General features: G+C 39.5%; 1 protein-coding gene across 6 annotated transcripts in view; it reads left to right on the top strand.

Annotated features, from left to right (window-relative positions):
• Positions 1–27191, top strand: part of STYX (serine/threonine/tyrosine interacting protein) — a 117173-nt gene that overhangs the window by 78933 nt on the left and 11049 nt on the right. The window contains exon 11 of one of the 6 annotated variants that reach the window (XM_061430072.1): positions 23833–24124. The exons of the other annotated variants lie outside the window; for them this stretch is intronic. Coding sequence (XP_061286056.1) covers positions 23833–23852 — 20 coding nt within the window. The 3' untranslated portion in view covers positions 23853–24124. Of the gene's footprint in view, positions 1–23832; positions 24125–27191 lie in introns of those variants that run through there. 6 annotated transcript variants of the gene reach the window in all.

Here is a 27191-nt window from a genome sequence, read left to right as displayed (position 1 = left end):
GTCACTGTTTTCCATTTTTTCCCCATCTATTTGCCATGAAGTACAGTTGACCCTCTGTATCTACAAGTGTGCATCCATGGATTCTACCAAATATGGAGCAAAACCTTAAAAAAAAGAATTCCAGAAAGTTCTAAAAAGCCAAACTTGAATTTGCCAAGCATCAGCAACTATTTACATAGCATTTGCATTGTATTAGGTATTATGAGTAATTCAGAGATGATTTAAAGTATATGGGGAAAAAAAAAAATATGGGGAGGATGTGTATAGACTGTGTGCAAATAACAGGCCATTTTATATAAGGGACTTGAGCATCTGCATATTTTGTTATCTCCAAGATAGCCCAGTTGGAACCAACTTGTTGCAGGTATTGAAGGATGACTTTCCTGGAAAACCTGCAAAACATTCCCAGAACTACAATATTCATCCTGCTATAGGCATGGCCATTTTTATTAATTCCTTTCTTGCCAAAAGTTAAAATATATAAGAATATTATTCTCCTAGAAAAAAATCCGGTTTTATTATGAAATATAATATGATTCCCATGCTGAAATTCACCTATAAAACCAGGCATGCCTATATGGATGGTAGAGGGCCATTTTTAGACGTTTCTTAATTACACCAAACTCCAGCGGTCACTTGACTTCCGTCTCTGAATTCACAGTCTTTAAGTATCTAACACGTCATTTATCTGTTTGCTTATTGCTTACTGCAAAGGTAATGAATGATTATTTTAAAATTTGCAACATTACAGAAATGTAGAACGAAGAGTAGTAAGTCCCCATAACCCTGCCCTCAGGGATAACTCCTGTTAACAGCTTGGTAGCTTGTACTCCAAACTGCCTGGGTTCCATTTCCAGCTTCTGCATTTAGCTGGCAGCCTTGGACTGGTTATTTGCCCTCAGGCTGCCTCACTTTCCTCAGCGTGATAGTAATGGCTTATGGGGGTTCGTGAGGGTTTTAATAAGATAATGTGTAAAGCGTTCAGTGTAGTTCCTGGCATATAGAAACAGCTTAATGAATACTAGTTTTTCTACATGTATTCATCTGGATAAGCTAGATTATGTCTCTATTAACAAACAACCCCCAAAATCTCAGTGATTTAACACAGCAAAGGTTTATTTCCTGCCAGTGCTACGTGTCTTACACAGATTGGCAGGACCGTTTCCTCATGCAGTCATTCAGAGACCCAGGGTACTGGAGAGTCCACATGCTGCAGTCACACCCTGGAATACAAGGCCCCTTTGGTCACCATAGCAGTGAAAAGAGACTGTAAAATCTCACATGGACTTTTTACTGCCTCGGCCCATAATTCTCCCCTTCCAATTGCAGTTTATTGGCCATAACTGCAGGTAAGCTGAGAAATGTGGAGTGAAGTGGGTGAGTGCTACTGCCTCTGTCACAATCCACTTCTTTCCCCTCAGCATGGTATATTATTATTTAAACTGTGATGTAGTTTTATATTTCTTTAAACTTACCATATCATGGACATTTCTCCATATCAATACACGTTCATTTGTTAATCATTAAGCCCTTCTGTGTGCCAGGCGTTGTTCTAGGTATGGGGTATACCAATGAAAAAATTTGATAATCTCTGTCTTCATACAGTTTAATGCATTGCAAACAGGAAGTGTAATATTGTTAAGTATAATATGTTAGAAATAATAAATGTTATGATGAGAAATAGGGACAAATAGGGATGTGTTGGGAATACAGTCTTTAAAAAATTTTTATTGGAGTATAGTTGCTTTACAATGGTGTGTTAGTTTCTGCTGTACAGCAAAGTGAATCAGTTACACATATATGTGTATCCTCTCTTATTTAGATTTCATTCCCATTTAGGTCACCACAGAGCATTGAGTCGAGTTCCCTGTTCTCTATACAGTAGGGTCTCATGTCTATTTTATACACAGTAATGTATATTTTATCAGTCTGTCTCCTAAGTCATTCCACTCCTCCTTCCTCCCTTGGTAGTTGTAAGTTTGTTTATAAGTTCATCTGTACCTTTTTTTTGGATTCCACATATAAGGGATATTATATGTTTGTTTTTCTCTTCCTGACTTACTTTAGTAAGCCTATGACAGTCTGTAGGTCCATCCATGTCTCTGCAAATGGCACTATTTCATTCCTTTTTATGGCTGAGAAATATTCCATTGTATATATGTACATGTCTTCTTTATTCATTCCCCTGTCGATGGACATTTAGTTGCTTTCATGGTCTGGCTATTGTAAATAGTGCTCAATGGACATGGTGTGCATGCATCCTTTTGAATTATGGTTTTCTCTGGCTATATGCCTAGGAGTGGGATTGCTGGGTCATATAATAGCTCTATTTTTAGTTTTTTAAGGAACCTCCATACTGTTTTCCATGGTGGCTGTGCCAGTATACATTCCAACCAACAGTGTAGAAGGGTTCTCTTTTCTCCACACCCTCTCCAGCATTTATTATTTGTAAACTTCTTGATGATGGCCATTCTGATAAGTGTGAGATGATGCCTCCTTATAGTTTGTATTTGAATTTCTCTGATAATCAGTGATGTTGAGCATCTTTTCATGTGCCTATTGGCCATCTGTATATCTACTTTGGAGAAAGGTCTTTTTAGGTCTTCCACCCATTTCTTGTTTGTTTTTTTAATATTGAGCTGCATGAACTGTTTGTATATTTTGGAGATTAATCCCTCATTAGTTTTTTTGTTTGCAAATATTTTCCTCCATTCTGAGGATTGGGTATACAGTTTTAAGTAAAATGGTCATGGAAGGCCTATATGAGGTGACAAGGGCTTCTCTGATGGTTCATATGGTGAAGAATCTGTGTGCAGCGCAGGAGCCCAGGGTTCTATCCCTGGGTTGGGAATATCCCCTGGAGAAGGGAATGGCAACCCACTCCAATATTTTTGCCTGGGCAATCCCATGGACAGAGGAGCCTGGAGGGCCACAATCCATGGGGTGTCAAAGAGTCGGACGCAACTGAATGACTAACACTTTCCCTTTTACTGAAAAGTATGATGAAGTAAGTTTTGTGATTATTTTCAGAGGATGAATGTTCCAAGAAAATAAAATGATGTGTGGTTTGGTGATGTGTACATGAAAATGCATTTTTCTATTTTTGTATGTGTTTAAAGTTTTCCATGAAAAAAATTAAAAACAAAAAAGTAGCCATGACTCTTTTGTAACCCCATGGAGCTTGCCAGGCTCCTCCTCTGTTCATGTGATTTTCCATGGGTTGCCGTTTCCTCCTCCAGGGGATCTTCCCAACCCAAAGATTGAACACACATCTTTGTCTCCTGCATTGGCAGGCGGATTCTTTACCATTGGCACCACCTGAGAAGCTAAAAATTTAAAGGCATGAGCAGGTACCAGGAATGGAATTCTCCAGGTAAGAATACTGGAGTGGGTAGCCATTCCCTTCTCCAAGAGATCTTCTTGATCCAGGGATTGAACCCCAGTCTCCCACATTGCAGGAAGATTTATTACAGTCTGAGCCACTAGGGAGGTCCAGTTGTAAGACTCACATCTAAATTTTATGTCTGCATTTTGGAAAAGAAAAATCATGATAGAAAATTTAATAGATCTTCAAAATTTTCTAAAAAAAAAAAAAAAGGGTTTATCAGTTAACTTCCTCAGTAACAGTGTTTTAACTTGTTTATTTCTCTGCATCCTCACTAACTCTGGGTACCGTACAGTCTAGCATTTGATTACATTTTGCTTTTTATCACTGCATACTTGCATATGTTTGTCTTGTTTTTCTAATTATTTGTTAAACTCTTGATCATTACTTTATTATCTCCCTTTCAGTCATTCCTTTAACATGTTTAGACATATTAGAAATTCTCTGTGGAAATTATGGAATGAGAAATAAAACTTAATGATGACTTTGTTAAATACAATATCAGTCACTAATCATTCTCACAGCATTTTGCTATGTTGAGAATGTAAAAGAAAAAAGCAAGCCACATGAAATAGTATATCCACAAGCGACTTGAAAGTTTTGAGGATTAGAGAGCTCAAAAATACTTTAGGCACTTTTTTCAAGTAATTGGCCAGTAAAAGGTACAGTTGAATAGAGACTTTTCTTAGTCACATACTTGCCATGATTCTTCCACTAGAAATTTTGTTCTTTCAGTGATTTCCTTTCTGTTGCCATAGAATTAGGCTACATTATGCAAACATTTGAGTAAATTCTGTCAGTTTTTCCTTAAAATGACCAAGAGTCTCAACAGTTAGATGACTATGATTGAAACAAAAAATGAAATCAGCCCAGTTCGGCCCAGAGTTTACTGGATTGTCTCACACTTACTGGACCAGATTGTGAGGGCACACCCAGGCCCCAAGGAGGAGTGTCTGAGAGAGCACTCACTTAGAACCACCCTGCATTTAATGGAAGTGGTGATAGGCTTGGTCAAGCAGTGAGTAACTCTTGTCAAATTGGTCTGTTGTTAGTCACACAACTGGAACATCATGTTTAGAGGAAAATGCATGATGCCGCTAGGAAGCTATGTTGGAAGAGCTGTGGCCAAAGAAAAGAGAATTCAATCTAGAGAGAATTGCACTTCATTGACCCAGATGACTTGGAAGTCTGATGCACAGAGTCTTGTTTTCATAACTTAGTTCACCCTCATTATGATGTATTCTGTGAGGCAGAATCTCTATTTTGAGAACAGTGTTGTTACCTCAGGAAGGAAGGATGACTGCATTATACTGACATTCAGTTGGAAACATTTTTAGGATTTAGAATCAAACTGTCTACTCACCGGCCTTATTTAATCATGAAAACAGCTTTAGAATAGTGGCCATACCTCAATGTCAAACACAGAAAACAATAGCATCATTATAATTCAAAGGTCGCAAAACTGCTTTGAGACAATAAACAGTTATTTTGATCTCTGAACTTCAATTTCCTCCTGCGAAACGTGGAGACACAGATTATCCTCCTTCTGTATTTTACTGGTATGATTTGAGTATACGAAAATCCCAAGCCTGGTTCTTCCAGGCAGAAACCCGAACAAAGGGAAACATAAAGAATCATAAAAGAACCATTCATATGGTCCTCATATGTTCCCTATGTTAATTACTAATCCTCCTCTGAAGGAAGGATTTCCTTAGATTTCTGAGGATAGAGCTTTGCTTGATACTCCTCTAATATATCACAGATTCTCTATTCAGTGATCATTCATTCAGTCTTTGGTGTGTTGATCATTTGCCAAATATTAAGATCCTACCGTGTACCAAGAAACAATGCTAAGGACTGGAGATCTAAAGAGAAATAAGATAGACAACTTCCAGCCCTTATGGAACTGATAAGAGAGCAGGGGACACCAGTGTTACACAAGTATCTATAAATGCACTGAGATTATGCAGACATAGGACAGGGTGTTGTGGGAGCTTTCAACCTATTTGGGAGATCACAGTGGATTTTTAGAGATATCCAAGCTAAACAAGAAAAATGAGAAGTAGGCTAGGTGAAGAATAGAGGGGAAAGTGGTTTAGGCAGAGGCAACGGCACTGAATTGATTTTGAAGTACTGTGAGAGGAAAGCCAGAGGGGCTGTGGTGAGAGGCAGGAGCCAGTTCTCAGGGGCCTCACTGAGGTCTTCGTCTCTATTCTGGGAGTGATGGGAGGGAAGCCATTGGAGTTCCCTTTTTATTTATTTTGTTGTTTTATATGTTTAATCAGGGAAGTGACATGGGCACTTGCATTTTTAAAAGATCATTCTAGGCACTATGTGCAGAATGGAGGACATGATCCTGTACAGATACATGTAGAGAAAGCAGTTAGGAGGCAGTTAGAGGAAATAGATTAGGAAGTTGGTGGAGAAGAGGAAGAAAAAGTGGACTGAGTCAAGAGATACTTAAGAGACAGAGTCAATAGGATTTGATTGTGAAGAAAGGATGAATCAAGGCTGACTTCTAGATTTCTGGCCAAACCAAATGGGTGGATGTCATTTATTTAAATAAAGAATCCTGGAAGAAGAGAAGGTTTGGGAAGGAGAGTCATGAATCATAGTTGACCAGCACATAGCATACACAGTAAGACATTTAGAATACAAAAACCTTAGGATGCAAATTACATATAGATATACAAATATAGGTTCTCATCATTTATGTTTATTACTTAATCCCAAGTCTTGCTTTATAAGTTCTGGATATTTATATCCTTTTAGTGGTCGTTTACAGTCCTATTCTTGGGTATTTTATGTCCTTTTAGTCCAGGCATTCAGGCTTGTACTATATTGCATCAAGTCTACCCATTCTTATAGAAGTCTTCGCAGGCGGCACTAGTGGTAAAGAATCTGCCTTCCAATGCAGCAGGTGCAAAAGACTCAGGTTCGATCCCTCGGTCAGGAAGATCTCCTGGAGAAGGAAATGGCAACTCACTCTAGTATTCGTGCCTGGAAAATTCCATGAACAGAGGAGCCTGGCAAGTTACAGTTTCTGGGGTCACAAAGAGACAGGACTGAGCACGCGCACACACATCTGTGCACACATTTTCTTATAGATTCTAAAACTGTTGCGAAGTCAAGTGGGCCTTAGGAAGCACCACTATGAACAAAGCTAGTGGAGGTGATGGAATTCCAGTTGAGCTATTTCAAATGCTAAAAGATGATGCTGTGAAAGTGCTGCACTCAATATGCCAGCAAATCTGGAAAACTCAGCAGTGGCCACAAGACTGGAAAAGGTCAGTTTTCATTCTAATCCCAAAGAAAGGCAATGCCAAAGAATGTTCAAACTACCGCACAATTGCACTCATCTCACACACTAGCAAAATAATGCTCAAGATTCTCCAAGCCAGGCTTCAAAAGTACTTGGACTTTGAACTTCCAGATGTTTAAGCTGGATTTACAAAAGGCAGAGGAACCAGAGATCAAATTGCCAACATCTGCTGGATCATCCAAAAAGCAAGAGAGTTCCAGAAAGACATCTACTTCTGTTTTATTAACTATGCCAAAGCCTTTGACTGTGTGGATCACAACAAACTGTGAAAAATTCTGAAAGAGATGGGCATATGAGACCACCTTACCTGCCTCCTGAGAAACCTGTATGCAGGTCAAGAAGCAACAATTAGAACTGAACATGGAACAACAGACTGCTTCCAAATCAGGAGTACGTCAAGGCTGTATATTGTCACCCCACTTATTTAACATATGTGGAGTACATCATGTGAAATGCTGGGCTGGAAGAAGCACAAGCTGGAATCACGATTGCTGGGAGAAATATCAATAACTTCAGATATGCATATGACACCACCCTTATGGCAGAAAGTGAAGAAGAACTAAAGAGCCTCTTGATGAAAGTGAAAGAGGAGAGTTAAAAAGTTGGTTTAAATCTCAACATTCAGAAAACGAAGATCATGGCATCCAGTCCCATCGCTTCATGGCAAATAGATGGGGAAACAATGGAAACAGTGACATTTTATTTCCTTGGGCTCCAAAATCACTGCAGGTGGTGACTGCAACCATGAAATTAAAAGACGCTCCTTGGAAGAAAAGCTATAACCAACCTAGACAGCATTTTAAAAAGCAGACGCATTACTTTACTGACGAAGGTCTGTCTAGTCAAAGCTATGGTTTTTCCAGTAGTCATGTATGGATGAGAGAGTTGGACTATAAAGAAAGCTAAGCACCAAAGAATTGATGCTTTTGAACTGTGGTGTTGGAGAAGACTCTTGAGAGTCCCTTGGACTTAAAGGAGATCCAACCAGTCCATTCTGAAGGAGATCAGTCCAAAATATTCCTTGGAAGGACCGATGCTGAAGCTGAAACTCCAGTACTTTGGCCACTTGATACGAAGAACCGACTCATTGCAAAAGACCCTGATGCTGGGAAAATTGAAGGCAGGAGGAGAAGGGGACGACAGAGGATGAGATGGTTGGATGGCATCACCAATGTGATGGACATGAGTTTGAGTAGGCTCTGGGAGTTGGTGATGGACAGGGAAGCCTAGCGTGCTGCAGTCATGGGGTTGCAAAGAATCAGACACGACTGAGTGACTGAACTGAAAACTGTAATTTCTTGTTTTCTCTTAACTTGATATGTCTCATATAGTATCTGATTCATTTGAAGATCATTCCCACAAATTGATGTTTCTTTTTTTACTATACTTTTTTTCCCCATGACCTTCTAATAGACTCAAACACTTTCTACCCTCCAGCTACTAATCTTCCGTATGTTTTACCAGTTTCCAAAGCTGAACAAAAAATGAGAAAGCTATTATGAAGCTTCATCACAAGCTACTATGCCAAGTGTTGCTGGGGGACAGTAATGAAACAGTAATGAAACAGGACTGAACTGAATGTCTATAAATGTTCACAAAAGATACAGCTAAAAATAAGAATATAAGAAGGTTGAAAATAAAAGCATGAAAAGTATATATCAAGCAAACAGAAAAGCTAGTATAAATCTATCACTATCAGAAAAAGTAAGATTTTAAAGCTAAGAGCATTACTAAAAATAAAGAGAGTCACTAGATTTAAGAATCGAATCAGCAGAATCAACAGAGAACTGTAGAGAAGTCCCACAAATTATAATGAATGATTTTACTACCAATTTCTCAGTGGTAGATCAAGCAGACAAAAATCAAAAAGAATATAGAAACAATGAATATATTTGATTCAATGGACACACAGAACATTCCACCCCAAAACTGCAGAATACACATCTTTCAGTGGAATATTTGTGACCATATATTGATATATAAAGGAAGTCTGAACAAATTTCAAAAGAATGGTATCATACATATTGCTTTCTTTGATCACATTGGGATTAAATAAGAAATATGCACTGAAAAAACATGAAAAGCTTATGTTTGGAGACTAAGAAACATACTCATGAACCACTTAGAAAATAGTGGGAATTTGAGAGTCTTTAAACTGAGTGTTAAAAATGTTGCATATTAAGAAATGATGGTGATTGCTGTTTCTATACTTGATGTAATAACTGATGTTAGGCTTTGCTAAGTTGCTAAGTCACTTCAGTCGTGTCCAACTCAGTGCTACCCCATAGACGGCAGCCCACCAGGCTCCCCTGTCCCTGGGATTCTCCAGGCAAGAACCCTGGAGTGGGTTGCCATTTCCTTCTCCAGTGCATGAAAGTGAAAAGTGAAAGTGAAGTCACTCAGTTGTGTCTGACTCTTAGCAACCCCATGGACTGCAGCCTACCAGGCTCCTCCACCCATGGGATTTTCCAGGCAAGAGTATCGGAGTGGGGTGCCATCGCCTTCTCCGGATGTTAGGCTTAGCTTCGTGCCATAAATGAGTATGAAAGTGGCAAAGCACAGAAGATGACTGCTCTCCAGCAGTGGACAACAGCACAGGTCAGTTATCCTTAAACACAAGGGAAATGTGAAGTGACCTTTATGATTGCCTTCCCTTTTGGAACAGGAGCACTTTTTGGTGTGTGGAGCAAGAGGTGGGCCGAAGTGCAGAGCAGCTGAGTAGAAGAGGCAGAGATCAGATTTGAGTTGCTGAGGTGACTGTAGTTTGTGAGCCAGTACCCCCAAAATGATGGAGCTGTGAAGAGGGGAATCTCATAGGAGGTTGTGTTCAGGAGTGTGGCTAAGTGCTTGACTCAACATATGTAAGTCAAGGCCATTGTGAGATCAGCCAGGAGTGACTATTAGGGCACTGAGAACTTAACAGAAACACCATTGCTGGAAGACTGTGGAGTTCCAATCCATCCAGACTGGAGGGATCTTATTGAGTACCTGGGCATTCAGTTGAAACTCCAGTAAGGTCCATGCCTTAAATTAAGGACAAAACCAGAATAGGATCAAGGCAAATAAGTGTAATCAACAATGTGCCAGAAAAAAACTCAACAAGCTTTAAAGAAAAACAGTATCATAGAGTTCCTCACAGTGTAGCAGCCAAAATTGTTCCATGCACAGGAAGAAATTATTGGACAACTAACTCAAGAAACAAGGGAATGTGACCCTTAATCAAGAGATAAGTAGCCAATAGAAACAGATACGACCCTGGATATTGGAATAAGTACACATAGACTTTAAAACAGCTTTTACAAATACATTGTTCAAGGGTTTAAAGAAAAAGATGGATTTTTCCTTGAAAAATGTGAGTAAACAGATGGGGAATCTCAGCAGAGAAATGGAAACTAGAGAAACAGAACCAACTGGAAATTTTATAAGTGAAAAGTGACAGCTAGACAGAGCATTGAGGGAAACTTATTGTCTTAAATGCTTCCATTAGAAATGAAGAAAGGCTAGCAATTAATGCTCAGTTGATAAAATTTAGGAAATTAGAAAAGAAACAGCAGAATAAACAAAATGTATGTGAGGAGACAGTAACAGTAAGAGAGGAAAGTAGTAACATAGTAAACAAAGGTCAGCATGAGGCCTTTGCTGTACAAGGCCAATGTAAGAATCATAAAACAGCAAACTTCTAGCAAGATTCATCAAGAAAAAAAAGAGAATGCATAAACAAACAATAATAAGAATGAAAAAGAAGGCTTAGAAATGCTTCCAACATTTAATAAGATAAAAGATACTAAGTTTATGGTAAAAACTTTGAAAATTAGATTACAATTGGTAGTCTTAGAAAATGTCTTCCTGCAGCTATCTCTAGAAGAAATTGAATCTCTGAAAAGTAGTTCTATAGCCATGAAATACATAGTGTGTGTATATGTATGTATGTAATTTTGTCAAGGTGTATCTATAATTTATATATAAGAGCCAAAAATACACTCGTGAAGAAGAACAAGAAGGGGAGAATTGCTTTACAGATTACCTTCTTAAAATCTTCAGTAATTAAGGAAGGGTGATGCTGGTTCAGGATAGAAAAAAATGACCAGTGGAACAGAATAGGATCCCCAAATAGAGGCCTGCCTAGATGGAGAGTTGATTTGTAAGAGGCTTGCTTGGTGGGTCACTTGAAGAAAGGACTTTTAAAAAAAAATGTTAATACAATTTAGATGCATGACTTTAGAGCCCTGCCTCCCACCATGTGCTAAAATAAATTCCAAGTAGATAAAAGGTATAAATGAGAAGGGCAAAAAATAAAAGTTTTAGAAAACCATATAAAAATATTTTATGGCTGTGGAGTCCAAAAGCATTTGGAGAACTTACACTTCCCAACTTCACACTTTACTACAAAACTACAATAATCAAGACAATGTGTTTTTGGCACAGAATAGACATACAGATGGGCTTCCCAGGTGGCGCTAGTGGTAAAGAACTCGCCTGCCAATGCAGGAGACGTAAGAGACGCGGGTTTGATCGTGGGTCAAGAAGATCCCCTGGAGGAGGGCATGGCAACCCACTCCAGTATTTTTGCCTGGAGATTCCCATGGACAGAGAACCCTGGAGTGCTACGGTCCACGGAGTTACAGAGTCGGACATGACTGAAGCGACTTGGCATGCACGCATGGCACAGACATATAGATTAATGGAAGAAAATGGAGAATCTAGAAATAAACCCTTAGGTTTGTGGTCAGTTGATTTTCCACAAGAATGCTAAGACAATTCAATGGGGAAAAAATTGTCTTTTCAATACATGGTGCTGGGAAAATTGAATATTCACATGTGAAAGAATAAAATTGGACCCTCTATCGCAACTATACACAAAAATTAACTGATCTAGATCTAAATGTAAAGAAACTATAAAACTACTAGAAGAAACATTGGAGCAAATTTTAGTGACCTTGAGTTAGTCAATAATTTTTTATATATAACACTAAAAGGACAACTCATAAAAACATAAATTGGATAAACTGGATTGCATCACAATTAAAAGTTTTATGGGGAAAACTGTACCATCAAGAAAATTTAAACACATCTCATTTAAGAGAGAAAATATTGGTTGAGGGTGGCAAAGAAAGCCCTCTAGCAGCACATGATATGCAAATGCTGGCAGTTAGGAAAGCAAGTCCTGTTAATACGGAGGCCTCGAGGCACATGGGCTGGGCACCAGTAGTACCTGCAGCACAGTCCCAGACTCTCTTCGGTAGTATTAGGCAGGCCCAGTCTTAGCTGGGGTTTCTGCATCAAGTAGATATCGCCTGAGGCACAAGGCTTATGTGCTATCCCTGTATCAGGGCGACTGGTCCAAGAAACAGAAATAAGAAAAAGAGTGAAGCAAGGAAGGAGGGGGAGCTAGTATGAAATTGCATTATGGAGCTGGCCATCATTACACGCCAGAGGTTGCTAGATCTCTTGGAATAGTCCTTCAATTCTGTCGCTCAGTCGTGTCTGACTCTTTGTGACCCCAGCAAAGACTGCAGCACGCCAGGCTTCCCTGTCCATCACCAACAATCTTTCCCAGCATCAGGGTCTTTTCCAATGAGTCAGTTCTTTGCATCAGGTGGCCAAAGTATTGGAGCTTCAGCTTCAGTCCTTCCAATGAATATTCAGGACTGATCTCCTTTAGGATGGACTGGTTGGATCTCCTTGCAGTCCAAGGGACTCTCAAGAGTCTTCTCCAACATCACAGTTCAAAAGCATCAATTCTTCGGCACTCAGCTTTCCTTATAGTCCAACTCTCACATCCATACATGACTACTGGAAAAACCATAGCCTTGACTAGACAGACCTTTGTTGGCAAAGTAATGTCTCTGCTTTTTAATATGCTATTTAGGCCGATCATAGCTGTTCTTCCAAGGAGCAAGCGTCTTTTAATTTCATGGCTGCAGTCACCATCTGCAGTGATTTTGGAGTCCCCCTAAAATAAAGTCTGCCACTGTTTCCATTGTTTCCCCATCTATTTGCCATGAAGTGATGGGACTGGATGCCATGATTTTAGTTTTCTGAATGTTTAGGTTTAAGCCAGCGTTTTCACTCTCCTCTTTCACTTTCATCAAGAGGCTCTTTAGTTCTTCTCTGCCATAAGGGTGGTGTCATATGCATATCTGAGGTTATTGATATTTCTCCCGGCAATCTTGATTCCAGCTTGTGTTTCCTCTAGCCTGGCATTTCGCATGATGTACTCTGCATATAAGTTAAATAAGCAGGGTGACAATATATAGCCTTGATGTACTCCTTTCCTGATTTGGAACCAGTCTGTTGTTCCATGTTCGGTTTAACTGTTGCTTCTTGACCTCCATACAGATTTCTCAGGAGGCAGGTCAGGTGGTCTGGTATTCCCATCTCTTAAAGAATTCTACAGTTTGTTGTGATCCACACAGTCAAAGGCTTTGGCATAGTCAATAAAGCAGAAGTAGATGTCTTTCTGGAACTCTCTCGCTTTTTCAATGATCCAATGGATGTTGGCAATTTGATCTCTGGTTCCTCTGCCTTTCCTAAATCCAGCTTGAACATCTGGAATTTCATGGTTCACATACTGTTGAAGCCTGACTTGGAGAATTTTGAGCATTACTTTGCTACCATGTGAGATAAGTGCAATTACACTGTAGTTTGAACATTAAGGAATAGTCCTTATGAAGCCTTGAGAAGCCTTTGGACTTTTGCACCTAAAGACCCAAAAAGCACCTGAGTACAATTTTTAAAAGAATGATTTAAAAATTTTTAAAAGAATGATTGATTTTCTCCCAAAGGTGGGTAGTTGGTATCTGTAAACTAAGATCCTCCTAGACCTCATTCATATCTCAGGTTCCCTTTAATCAACATCCAACACAGAACTGGTGGAAATGAATAGCGGGAATAATTGAAATCCATAGAATAATAGCTACCATTGAGTAAGCACATGGCAGTATTATATAATGTCTGATCCTCACAAAGTAGCTTTTGTTATACTGATTTTATTAATGTGCAAAATCACACATTAAACTGAGATTCAGCTAATTTAAGGAACTTGGCCAAGGTCACAAAACTAGTAAGAAGCAGACCAGGTTTGGGAACCAGGTCTTTTATTTTTTGTGTATGTGAACTCCTAAAACAATGCTTTTTCTAGTATCCCAGAAAGCCTCCTAGAAGAAAGGATTGAGATTCCTAAATCTCCTTTTAGCCAGTACTCTTTTAAAAAAGCTTATTTGTTTTTAAAAAGTAGGTCATTCAAATACATGGTGCAAAATTCAAGAAATAACAAGAGCATCCCGTGAAAGCTCTTCTTTTTTTTTTTAATTTTATTTTTAAACTTTACAATATTGTATTAGTTTTGCCAAATATCAAAATGAATCCTCCACAAGTATACATGTGTTCCCCATCCTGAATCCTCCTCCCACCTCCCTCCTCCTTCCTCCCTCCCCCCTCCCCATACCATCCCTCTGGGTTGTCCCAGTGCACCAGCCCCAAGCATCCAGTATCGTGCATTAAACCTGGACTGGCAACTCGTTTCATATATGATATTATACATATTTCAATGCCATTCCCCCAAATCATCCCACCTCTCCCTCTCCCACAGAGTCCAAAAGACTGTTCTATACATCAGTGTCTCTTTTGCTGTCTCGTATACAGGGTTATTGTTACCATCTTTCTAAATTCCATATATATGCGTTAGTATACTGTATTGGTGTTTTTCTTTCTGGCTTACTTCACTCTGTATAATAGGCTCCAGTTTCATCCACCTCATTAGAACTGATTCACATATATTCTTTTTAATGGCTGAGTAATACTCCATTGTGTATATGTACCACAGCTTTCTCTTCTTTTAACCCTGTCCACTCACTCAGTTCCTCTTTTCAAGAGCAACTAATGTTACCAGTTACTTGTGTATCTTTCCCAAAGCATTTATAGAGAAATATAAATGTTCTTTTTCATATGTTTAACAGAATGGCACCCCACTCCAGTACTCTTGCCTGGGAAATCCCATGGGTGGAGGAGCCTGGTAGGCTGCAGTCCATGGGGTTGCTAAGAGTCGGACACGACTGAGTGACTTCACTTTCCCTTTTCACTTTAATGCATTGTAGAAGGAAATGGCAACCCGCTCCAGTGTTCTTGCCTGGAGAATCCCAGGGACGGGGGAGCCTGGTGGGCTGCCGTCTATGGGGTCGCACAGAGTCGGACACGACTGAAGCAACTTAGCAGCAGCAACAGAAATAACAAACATACACACTAGTCTCACCTTGTGTTTTTGTTTTTTTACTTAACATCTTGGAATTCACATCCATATTCCTACCCAAAGCTTAGCTAACACTTTGAAATACTCTCATCACTGGACCTTTTATTATTAAAGAATACCAGAGGTAGTATACTAAAATTTACCTGCTGTTTACCTTGTCCTACTTATCCACTCCTGAAAGAATAAACAAGAAGCAAAATAGTTAAGAATCAGGCAACAGGAAAGGAATGGAGAAACATGAAATGCAAGCTCAACAGTGGCTCTTAAAAGACTTCTTTTGTTTTCTCAGGTTGCTTTGGCCCTAATGCATTTGCAGTTTTCAGGTGTGCTGCATAAAGTAACTTCTGTTACTGTTCCCTACTGTGTTTTTGTTCATATGCATGAGTGGAATGTGATTGTGTATTTGTCCTTCTGGTATCTCAGACCATCTGGCCCCCAGTATTCCAAGATGAAAAGATATTGTGAAAATGAGTGGGAAGCCTAGATCTTATTCTCCAAATTTCATAGTCCTAAAGTCTCCATCACACAGTGTGGCACTTGATCGCATTTAGTCTAATGCTTTTCACTAATTGTTTCTTTTATCTAGAGTATTACAGCCTTCAGGGCTGAGACCATACCTCACAGCATGCTACCAAAGCCAGAGTAGGTGCATATTAGTGAGTCCTAGAGGACAGAAGATAGATTTTGTGATCTTGATACTTACTTCTGTATTGACAAGATACTAAGAGAGCTGCTTGGGGATATGGGGAGAGGTGAGGATGGAAGTAGATTGGAATCACAGGAAGATTTCTTGGGATATATGTGCTAGTTCACCCATATTCCTATCAGCATCTCAGCTGGAGGAGGGAGAGAGAGAGAGAACATATTTTGAGAGAGCTTCTTAGGTGATTCTCATAGTCCTCCATCCTCATACCCCTAATTGACAACTGTGTCTAAGAGAAAGGAGAGGCACAAAGCCTCTCAAATATCCTCTTAAGCTGAAAAGCATTAAACAATTTATTTTTAAAATACTTATTTATTTGGCCATGCTGGGTTTTAGTTCTGGCATGTGGGATCTAGTTCCCTGACCAGGGATCGAACCCAGGCCCCTTGCATTGGGAGTGCAGATGTGCAGTCTTAGCCACTGGACCACCGGGGAAGTCCCTTAATTTATTTTAAAGGGAAGAAGATGGGGTTTTCTTTTTATTTCCTAATTTTCTTCTTGTCATCATAGTAGCGCACAGAAAGAGCAAACAGTAATAGTGAAAGCTGCCTATACACATAATCTAAGAGGCTCAGATGGCTGTGTTTGTGGTCTCCAGGTATTCTAATTTGTTTGGTTAGGGTTGTTGTATCTTCTTTGTCTTTCCTTCCCAAAAGATTCACTCAGAAAGATGTTAATGTCTAACAACATATACACTAATATTTACTAATTTTCTAATTCAGTGCTTCCTAAACTTAAATGAGCACCATGATCACCTAGAGGATTTGTTAAAGCACAGATTTCTGGAATCCATTCTCAGATTTTTTGATTCAGTACATGTAAGGTGGCATCTAAGAATTTTCATTTGTGACAAATTCCCATTTGATGCTGATGCTGCTAGTTTGGGGACCACACTTTGAGAATGACTGTTCTGGTGACTAATTTCATACTTACCACTGTAGAGGGGGAGGGAATCCTAGGAACTAATAAGAGTGATTGAGAATGACAATCACAATACATGTCAATAGGAGAAGATGTTGTAATGCACATTAATGAAAAAGAAATGCTCTTTTAGCATAGTCAAGTCCAGAAGTGTCTCCAGCATTCAGATGAGATTTCTGTGTAATGAGAGCTTTTGACCTAAAACATCGTTCCAATGTGAGAATTCTCATTAAAAAAAGGGGGGGGGGGCAGAAGGAGAAGTTACCACCCATCTTGATGTTCTTTTTTCCCAATCCAGCATAAAATATGTTATGGATACACTTACTTTTCTCTATCTTTATTGTCATGACCTTGTTCCTAATTACAATCATCTCCCAGAGATCAAATTGCCAACATGCGCTGGATCATCAAAAAAGCAAGAGAGTTCCAGAAAAACATCTACTTCTGCTTTATTGACTGCGCCACAGCCTTTGACTGTGTGGATCACAACAAACTGTGGAAAATTCTTAAAGAGATGGGCATCCCAGACCACCTGACCTGCCTCCTGAGAAATCTGTATGCAGGTCAGGAAGCAACAGTTAGAACTGGACGTGGAACAACAGACTGGTTCCAAATAGGAAAAGGAGTATGTCAAGGCTGTATATTGTCACCCTGCTTATTTAACTTCTATGCAGAGTACATCATGAGAAACGCTGGGCTGGATGAAGCACAAGCTGGAATCAAGATCACTGGGAGAAATATCAATAACCTCAGATATGCAGATGACATCGCCTTTATGGCAGAAAGCGAAGACCTAAAGAACCTCTTGATGAAAGTGAAAGAAGAGAGTGAAAAAGTTGGCTTAAAGCTCAACATTCAGAAAACTAAGATCATGGCATCCAGTCCCATCACTTCATGGCAAATAGATGGGGAAACAGTGGCAGACTTTATTTTAGGGGGACTCCAAAATCACTGCAGATGGTGACTGCAGCCATGAAATTAAAAGATGCTTGCTCCTTGGAAGAACAGCTATGATTGCCCTAAACAGCATATTAAAAAGCAGAGACATTACTTTGCCAACAAAGGTCTGTCTAGTCAAGGCTATGGTTTTTCCAGTAGTCAGGTATGGATGTGAGAGTTGGACTATAAGGAAAGCTGAGCACTGAAGAATTGATGCTTTTGAACTGTGATGTTGGAGAAGACTCTTGAGAGTCCCTTGGACTGCAAGGAGATCCAACCAGTCCATCCTAAAGGAGATCAATCCTGGGTGTTCATTGGGAGGACTGATGTTGAAGCCTACACTCCAGTACTTTGGCCACCTGATGTGGAGAGCTGACTCATTTGAAAAGACCCTGATGCTGGGAAAGATTGAGGGTGGGAGGAGAAGGGGTCCACAGAGGATGAGATGGTTGGATGACATCGCCAACTCAATGGATATGAGTTTGAGTAAACTCCAGGAGTTGGTGATGGATGGAGGCCTGGTGTGCTGCATTCCATGGGGTCGCAGAGTCAGACACGACTGAATGACTGAACTGAACTGAACTTACCTGGATACTCCATGGTCTCCCAGTAACTTGCCACTCAAAATGTGGTTCATAGACCAACAGCATCAGCATCATGTGGGAACTAGTAGAATTTCAGGCTCTCAGTTCCCTGTCCCCCATGCAAGAAACAGCACTTTAACAAGGTCTCTAGTTTATTTGTTTGCACGTTAATGTTATAAAGTAATGTACATAGCTGTTCTATCAGATTTCCCTTTTCAGTCCATTCTCCTCAGCTGGAGGGTGACCCTTCCAAAACAAATTAGATCATAATGTTCTCCTCCAACAAAACCACTCTGATGGGGTCCCATGGCTCTTGAAAGTCAAGCTCAGTATCTTGGCCCATAAGGCCTAAGGTGAGCCAGTCCCTTCCTCTCTAATCCATCCTCATCCTGTGTCTTGTTCCTCTCTCTCACTGGGCTCCAGCCAGACCTTACTTCTCAGTTTCTCTCACAGATCAAGATTGTTCTTACCTTCCAGTAAGTTGTTCCTTCTGCCTGGAATGTTCTCCCCCAGCATCCACTGCAAATCTAGCTCCTTCTCCTCTTTCAGCTCTCAGCCTCTGCAGGAAAATCCACCTTGGCCTTGTGATTAGAGCTCCATTTCCATCATTATTTATTTCCTTCATAATACTAATTTATAATCATTTCATTTGTTGACTCCACCTTGAAAAAAAGGATTGAGCCTCTCTTGGTCCCAGTGTCTGGCACCTAGTATGCACTCAGGAAATATCTACTCAAGGAATGACCCCTTATTTCTTTACCAAGCAATGGAAAATTGGGTTGGAGGTGGGGAGTAGCCTTGGATTTTAAAGATAACACAGGAGACAACCTGTGTGTTTTGAGGGAAAGGAAGGAAGTGGGGATTTCAAGAAAAAATGAAGGACAGAAAACAAGGTGAAAGGATGCAAAGGGGAAATTTTTGTTGGTTGAGGCATTATCCACATGGGGACACTCTGACGGGACAGCTGGGTGGGCCCACTTCACCTGTGAGGTAACACGGCTAGGTGGTGAGTGATTTAGGTCATTAGTTTGGTGCATGGTCCCATCACTTCATGGCAAATAGATGGGGAAACAGTGGAAACAGTGGCTGACTATTTTTTTGGACTCCAAAATCACTGCAGATGGTGAATGCAGCCATGAAATTAAAAGACGCTTACTCCTTGGAAGGAAGGTTATGACCAACCTAGATAGCATATTCAAAAGCAGAGACATTACTTTGCCAACAAAGGTCCATCTAGTCAAGGCTATGGTTTTTCAAGTAGTCATGTATGGATGTGAGAGTTGGACTAGAAAGAAAGCTGAGCACCAAAGAATTGATGCTTTTGAACTGTGGTGTTGGAGAAGACTTGAAAGTCCCTTGGACTGCAAGGAGATCCAACCAGTCCATCCTAAAGGAGATCAGTCCTGAGTGTTCATTGGAAGGACTAATGCTGAAGCTGAATCTCCAATACTTTGGCCACCTGATGCGAAGAGCTGACTGATTTGAAAAGACCCTGATGCTAGGAAAGATTGAAGGCGGGAGGAGAAGGGGATGACAGAGAATGAGATGGTTGGATGGCATCACTGACTCAATGGGCATGGATTTGGTGGACTCCGGCAGTTGGTGATGGACAGGGAAGCCTGGTGTACTGCATTCCATGGGGTCGCAAAGAGTTGGACACGACTGAGCGACTGAACTGAACTGATACCACCTACTCCCAGCCTCTTGTCAGCTGAACAGTTAGCGTTCAGTGGTCTGAATTTGAAATTGGTGGCTGCCCAGACAGAGAAGGAGGGATATAGGCTTCCACTTCCCCAGCAGCCACCTAAGATGCACTCAGTGCCAGTAACAGGGACACCCAGAACCCCACTCTTTGTGGAGCTGTTACTCAAATGGTTAAACTTATATTTGTAACTAATGCTTTTCTCTCACTTGTCAAAGGATATCTCCCTTCAGTCTTTCCCCACTTGCCCAGATTTTTTTTAATACAGTGATACAGTTCTCATGTGTGCTACTACATCCTGTGTTGTGGTTGATGAAGTTAGTTTGAAGATTAGAATGCTGATAGATTCCTTAAATATATGTACTTTGTTCTGTTCCTAAACATCTTGAATTTCTGAACTAACAAGAAGACATACTTCATTCATGTGTCAATTTGTTAATGCTGACTTCTAAAGTACTGAAAAGGCGGTTGTGAGTGGTACACCATAAATAAGGTAGTGTGGGTTTTATTCTGTACTGGTCACTTAGATTTTTAGAGAGAAAACCTGACGTGGTTATAAATATCTCAGCCAGTTATTCAGAACAGCGTTTTTCAAACTTGAGAAACCAACAGCCCTCCCGTCAATGCTCCTTGTAGATCTCTAAGAGTATGTCAGCAGAGGAATGTTGACTTAATAAGCTAAAAGACTTTTTATATAAAAATACTTTTTAATTGTGAATTATGATGAGGGAGAATTTATAAGTGATAGACAACAGTTTTAAAAACAGGGATTTGGGGACCCTAGTTTACAAAATCTTGAACTATGTACATAGTTCATAGTTGAGAGAGTGAAGACATAGTTACTCCTCATCACTGATGGAAAAACAGTGCCATAGGCTTGTCTTTCTCCCTCAACTAAAATAAATAATCATTAAAACAATGTGGAAAGTTCCCTAAAAGAAGTGGGAACAGTAGACACTTAACTCTGAAGATGATAGAAATTTTCCTGGAGGATGTGACATTTGAATCAAGTTTGGAGTTTATGCAGGACTTTAAAAAGCAGATGAGAGAAGGAAAAAAAATCCATCTCAGGTGGCAAAAAACAAAAACCAAAAAACATTACATGCAAAGGTGGAGATGACAAAGATCATGACTTACTAAATAACTGCAAATTGTGCAGAGTATTTGAAGTGCAAGACACATGGGGTAGTGGTAGGCAGTGAAGCTATAAAGATAGAATTTAGACCTCCGAGTTCCTGTACTTCATCCAGAGAAAGATAGACTTAATGCTGTAAGTGATGGGGAGCCCCTGGAAGAGTTTAAGCAGGGTGCTGTGGTCAGATTTGCACTCTCAGGAAGTGTACACTGCCGGCAACATGGAGAATGAACTGAAGGGAGACAAAACAGAAGCTTGGAGACGAGTTAAGAAGTTATTGTTATGGCTCTGCATGAAGATAAGGAGTATCTGAACTACATTTAAAGGGGAATGAATAAGAGAAAGAAATATTTAGACATATTAATGGAGTATAATTGCTAGGACTTAGTAAAATTTGGATATGACTATGAACGTGAAGAAAGACTCAGAGGTGAATCCCGAGAGTCTGTCTTGGATTACTGAGTGGTTTACAGTGTCATTAAACAATAGGAGGAAATAATGAGAAACTGGTTTGGGAAATGAGCTGATGGTTTAGTGTTGGGTATGTCATCTTAGTTGCTGGGAGATGTCTATAGATAGAAATGTGAAACATGGGTTCAGATAGGAGATCAGGACTAGAGAAGGAAGATCCTGAAAATTCTTAGTGATCCCTACCATCGTAAGGTTGCTGTCCATACTCTTAACCTTATCAATGGGCCTGGTAGTTCAAGTTCAGTTTGTGCGTATAGATGAAGTTGTCCAGTGAGAGTTATAAACCATGAGAAGAAAGCCAAAACTGAGACCCTGAGAAACACTAGTGTTTAAGAGAGGGATGAAGGAAAAGAACCTGCAAAGGAAAATGGAAAGTAGTGAGGAAGAACAGTAATATCAGCTGCCTTGGGGATGGGAGAGGGTGGTGCCAAGAAAAAGAAATATAAATGAAAAAATTGGAATGTTTTAAGTGTCAGAAATTAGTAGGTACTGATGGGTGATTTGGAAATTTGTATGTTACCTCCAAACTGAGTAGCTGCACGTTGTCACAGGAATGTAGCCCTGATGTCAGATATTTTGATTTTTTCAAAAGACATCAGGAATTTCAAGTTTTATGCCAAATATTTTCTTACACAAATGTTTATTCCAATTAAAATGCAAGCAAAAACTATGTATAGCCATACTTGGTAGGATATTTGAGGTAAGAAAACCAAAGAATGGCACCATCATTGGATATACACTGTGAGAATACTACCTATCTGTAGCCAGCTTCCCTGGTAGCTCAGTCAGTAAAGAATCTGCCTGGAGTGCAGGAGACCCGGGTTTGATCCCTGGGTCGGGAAGATCCCCTGGAGAAGGAAATGGAAAACCACTGCAGTATGCTTGCCTGGAAAATCCCATGGACAGAGGAGCCTGGTGGGCTGCGGGCCATGGTATCACCGAGTCACACTTATCTGTACAAAACTGCTTAGACAAATCGAAACTGAAAGAGTTGTATCTGATGGTGCCATTTTCTGGGGTTAGTCTACCAAACGTACACCACTGTCAAAACATCTGAAACTATTAAAAAGAATGGCTATGGATTTTAGGTTTTTTATGTATCAGAATGTACAAAAAGAACTTCTCCAAGATGGAAGTTTCTGATGAATTCTATTCAAATGATCATTTATTACTGTTTGCCATATCTGACTTATTTCCTCTGCTAAATATAGCTTTTGTTTGCTCTGTCTTTTCTGGTAGAGCCAGATAGTAAGTATTTTAGGCTTTGTGGTCTCTGTTGTGACTGTTCAACTCTGCTGTTACAGCACAAAAGTAGACATTGACAGTATGTAAGCAAATGGGCATCGCTGGATTCCAGTAAAACTTTATTTGTAAAAGCAGGCTATGCAGCCCTGTTTACAGTAGCTAGGACATGGATGCAACCTAGATGTCTATCAGCAGACAAATGGATAAGAAAGTTATGGTAGATATACACAATGGAATATTACTCAGCTATTAAAAAGAACTCATTTGAGTAAGTTCTAATGAGGTGGATGAAACTGGAGTCTATTATACAGAGTGAAGTAAATCAGAAAGAAAAACACCAATACAGTATATTATTGCATATATATGAAATTTAGAAAGATGGTAACAACAACACTATATGCAAGACAGCAAAAAAGAGACACAGATATAAAGAACAGACTTTTGGACTCTGTGGGAGAAGGCGAGGGTGGGATGATTTGAGAGAATAGCATTAAAACATGTTTATTACCAAATCTGAAACAGATGACCAGTCCAAGTTCGATGCATGATACAGGGCACTCAAAGCCGGTACACTTGGACAACCCAGAGGGGTGGGGTGGGGAGGGAGGTAGGGGGGAGGTTTGGGACAGGGGACAATGTACACCCGTGGCTGATTGATGTCAATATATGGCAAAACCACCACAATATTATAAATTAATTAGCCTCCAATTAAAATAAATAATTTTTTTAAAAAAGGGACAGGTACACTAAGCTTGCTAGTCAAAATAATCAGGTACTTCTTAAGACATCACTTTTTATGAATGTGCCAGTGGCTGGAGGGGTAGCATAAGAATATGAGCAGGAGCTTTGGGGTAGTCTGAGCTGTGCCCGAATTCTAGCTCTGCTATTTCCCACGGCATAACCTTAAGCCAGTTACTTTGTCCCTTTGGTCCTCAATTTTCCCATCTGTAAAATGAGGATGATGATAATCTCGTAAGGTCAGTGAGTGGTTGATTGACACGGTGTCTGTAAAGCTTTCGTAGTGTTTGTCCTACGGAAAATACCAAGTGTGGATGATGGCTTATTAGCACCAAACACTACTGCTGCCCAGTGAGTTATAAGTTTTTAGGAAACAGTTTTTTCCTCTTTTTCAAAAGCGGTCTTTAAATAGTTTCAACTAAATGTGTTCCATTTTCAGAAACACATACTGAAGAATAAGAGCTGTATGAAGACAATTATCTGTGAGAATGTTCACCATGCTGTTACCTGTAACAGAAAAAAGGAACCTGTGTAAATTCCTAAATTTATTTCATGAATTGGTAAAATAAATTATGGTACACCAATAAAATGACTAATCACTGCCAAAAAAAAGGGAAAAAAGCAGGCGATGGGCCAGATTTGACCTGCTGAACTTCCACTCTACTGGAAGCATACCTCTGGGAGAATCAGTGTTCTGTGAATATAGGTAAAGCCAAAGAAAACACAGGGAGAAAAAAGGTTATCTTTTTTTCTAAACTCTTAGCTTAATGCACACAAATGAGCAAAATTAGCTAAATGTCCTTTTCCATATTCACTAATGTTTATGTAGTTTTTTATTGTAAAACAGATGAAACTAACTTTTATGGACATGAAGTGATCACTTTTGCATTATCAGGAGATCTGGTGGCATTAGCACTGAAGTTAAGTGTAGCTCAGCTGATAAAAAATCCGCCTGCAATGTGGGAGACCTGGGTTTGATCCCTGGGTTGGGAAGATCCCCTGGAGAAGGGAAAGGCCACCCACTCCAGTATTCTGGCCTGGAGAATTCCATGGACTGTATAGTCCATGGGGTTGCAAAGAGTTGAACATGACTGAGCAGCTTTCACTTAAGTCAAAGTAAAAAGGGCTGGGACAAAAAATGTGTATGCCTGTGTATATAGTATACACACATATATACTATGTGTGTATAAAGAGCACATATATTTTATATATATATATCAATTTCAGTCCTTTTCTGGTTCAGAACTTGTTACTTTTTTCTATGTCTAGTGATTTTTTGTTCGATATCATAGATTATAAATGTTATGCTATTGAGTGTTTGCCCTCTGTTGTCTTTCTTCAAAGAGTTTTAAAGTTTGTTTTGGCACAAGATTAATTGTTAGGTTACTTGTGGATTGACCTGATATCCTTGAGGATTATTTTAAACTTTGTTGGAGTGTGCCTAGAATAGCCTTTAGTTTAGCTTTAATAAGAAGCCGTGACCCACCCTGGGGTTTCCGTCGATCGCCCTGTGGCTCAGTGAGGTCTCTCTACTCTGGCTGGCTAGAACTTGAACAGCATCTGACTCCCTGTGTGCTGAGAATTGTCCAGTGTACGTAGTCTGGTAGTCGTTCTTTGCCCGGCTGTGTGGAATTTCACCCTGTGTTTGTGCAGACTGGTGTTCAGCCAAAGATCAAGACCTCTGTGCAGATTTTGAAAGTTCTCTCTCTGTATAGCTCCCTCCTCTCTGGTACTTTGTCCCACAAATTCTAGCTCCCTCCCCTCCTTGAAACCCCGTCTCTGTCTCCTTAATTTCCTGAGACCACTGTGCTCTGAGTTTTTCTTTGCTGTGCTGTAGTCTCAAAGTTGCCACCGTGTGGGACGCTGGGGCATTTTATTTTCCTTCTCTCAGTTATCTGTCTTTCCCTGTCGTTTGCAAACAGTTGTCTCATATCCTTTGTCCAGGTTTCTGGTTGTTTACTGTGGAAGAGCAAGTTCTGTGCTACTGACTTCTTTATGATCATTAGTGGAGCTCAGCCTCTTTAAGATGCTGAATCCTCCAATCCTGGTATATTTATTTGGGTCTTCTTTGAGATTTTAGATAAGCTTTTCAAATTTTCTCCCTAAATTCTCTCCATAGAATCTAAAATTTAGAGCTTGATTTATTTCCAAGTTTTCAAACTTTAATGTCATTGCAAATGGTATTTTTTAAAATTATTTTTTACCTACTAATTGCTAGTATAAAGGAAAAAATAAAATTTTCATATTGCTTTTTCTATCCTACAGTGATGTAGTATACTGATTTTCCTATACAACAATTAATTGAAGTATTATTTTGAATTACTTAACTATAATTTTCAAATAATTAATGATAGTTTAGTTTAATTCAAATCCTTATATATATATATATATTTTTTTTTTCTTTCTTTCTTTCTTGCTGTCCTTCACTGTTTAAGAACTACAGTGTAGGGACTTCCCTGGCCATCCAGTGATTAGGACTCTGTGCTTCCAATGCAGTGGATGTGGGTTTGATCTCTGGTTGGGGAACTAAGATCCCACATGCTGTGTGACATGACCAAAAAAACCCTACAATGCAGTGTTCAATAGATGTTCCTTTCTATTTCTACTTGACTAAGATTTTTTTAAAGTCATAAATGTTGAATTTTATTGAACACTTTCTGCATCTATTGAAATATTTGTATGCTATTTCACTATAATTTCGTAAAGTACATTGTTTGGTTTTTATTCCAATGTGAAACCAACTTTTTACATCTGAAATAAAACCAACTTGGTCATGTTACATTTCCCTTTTAATACTGTGCTTGGTTTGCTTTGCTATTATTTTGCTAAAAGATTTCTGCATTTGTATTTGTGAGTGAGATTGTCCTGTACTTATCCTTTCTCTTTCTGTAGGTTTTCACTTATATGTTACACTAGCCCCGAAACATTTTGGAATTAGTTCTTGAATATTTAATAGAGCTTGTCCAGTAAGCCATCTAGGACTGGAGTTTTCTTTGTAAAAAGTTTGAACCTCTTTATCTCTGGTAGGGCTTTTTGCCTTAAAGGTTTTTTTTTTCCTCTCATATTAATATGCCATGCTAGCTATCTTTTGGTTATATTTGCAAAATGTATATCGTTTAACATCTTTTTACTTTAAACTTTTCTGTTTTATGTTTTGGGTGTCTTTCTTTTGCAGAGGGTATCATTGTTTTGTAAAATGAGTTTCTTTTTGGCTGTGCTGGGTCTTCATTACTGTGCCAGGCTTTCTGGCTCTGTGGCGAGTGGGGGGTACTCTCTGGTTTTGGTGCACGGGTTTCTGTTGCGGAGCATGGTCTTCAGTAGTTGCTGCTCTCAGACTTAGTAGTTGTGGGTTTAGTTGCTCTGAGGCATGTGGGATCTTCCCAGACCAGCGATGGAACCCATTTCCCCTGCATTGGCAGGTGGATTCTTAACACTAGAACCACCAGGGAAATCCCATGGGTTTTTTAATTTTACTTAGTCTGATGATCTAACCTTTTCGTTGGAGCATTTAGTGCATTATCATTAAATATAATTTCTTATGTATTTAGGTTTAAATCTGTCATTTTACTTTGTGGTTTCTTGTACAACATTTTTTCTCTTCTTTATTGAATTCTTTGGGCTTGGTTGAGGGTTTTGGTATAATCACTCCGTGTTTTCCCCTTTATTTGAAAGGTATAGTGTACTGTTTATCATCTTTAGTGGTGACTAGAAATTTTAACAGGTTTATTAACTTACCAAAGTCCTAAAAAGCAATACTTTTATCTTTGGTATAACATAAGAACTTTAGAATATCTTAAC

Source organism: Bos javanicus, chromosome 10 (assembly GCF_032452875.1).
Source record: "Bos javanicus breed banteng chromosome 10, ARS-OSU_banteng_1.0, whole genome shotgun sequence".
NCBI lineage: Eukaryota > Metazoa > Chordata > Mammalia > Artiodactyla > Bovidae > Bos > Bos javanicus.
Note: the sequence above shows the minus strand (reverse complement) of the source record. Positions and strands in the feature narration are given on the sequence as shown.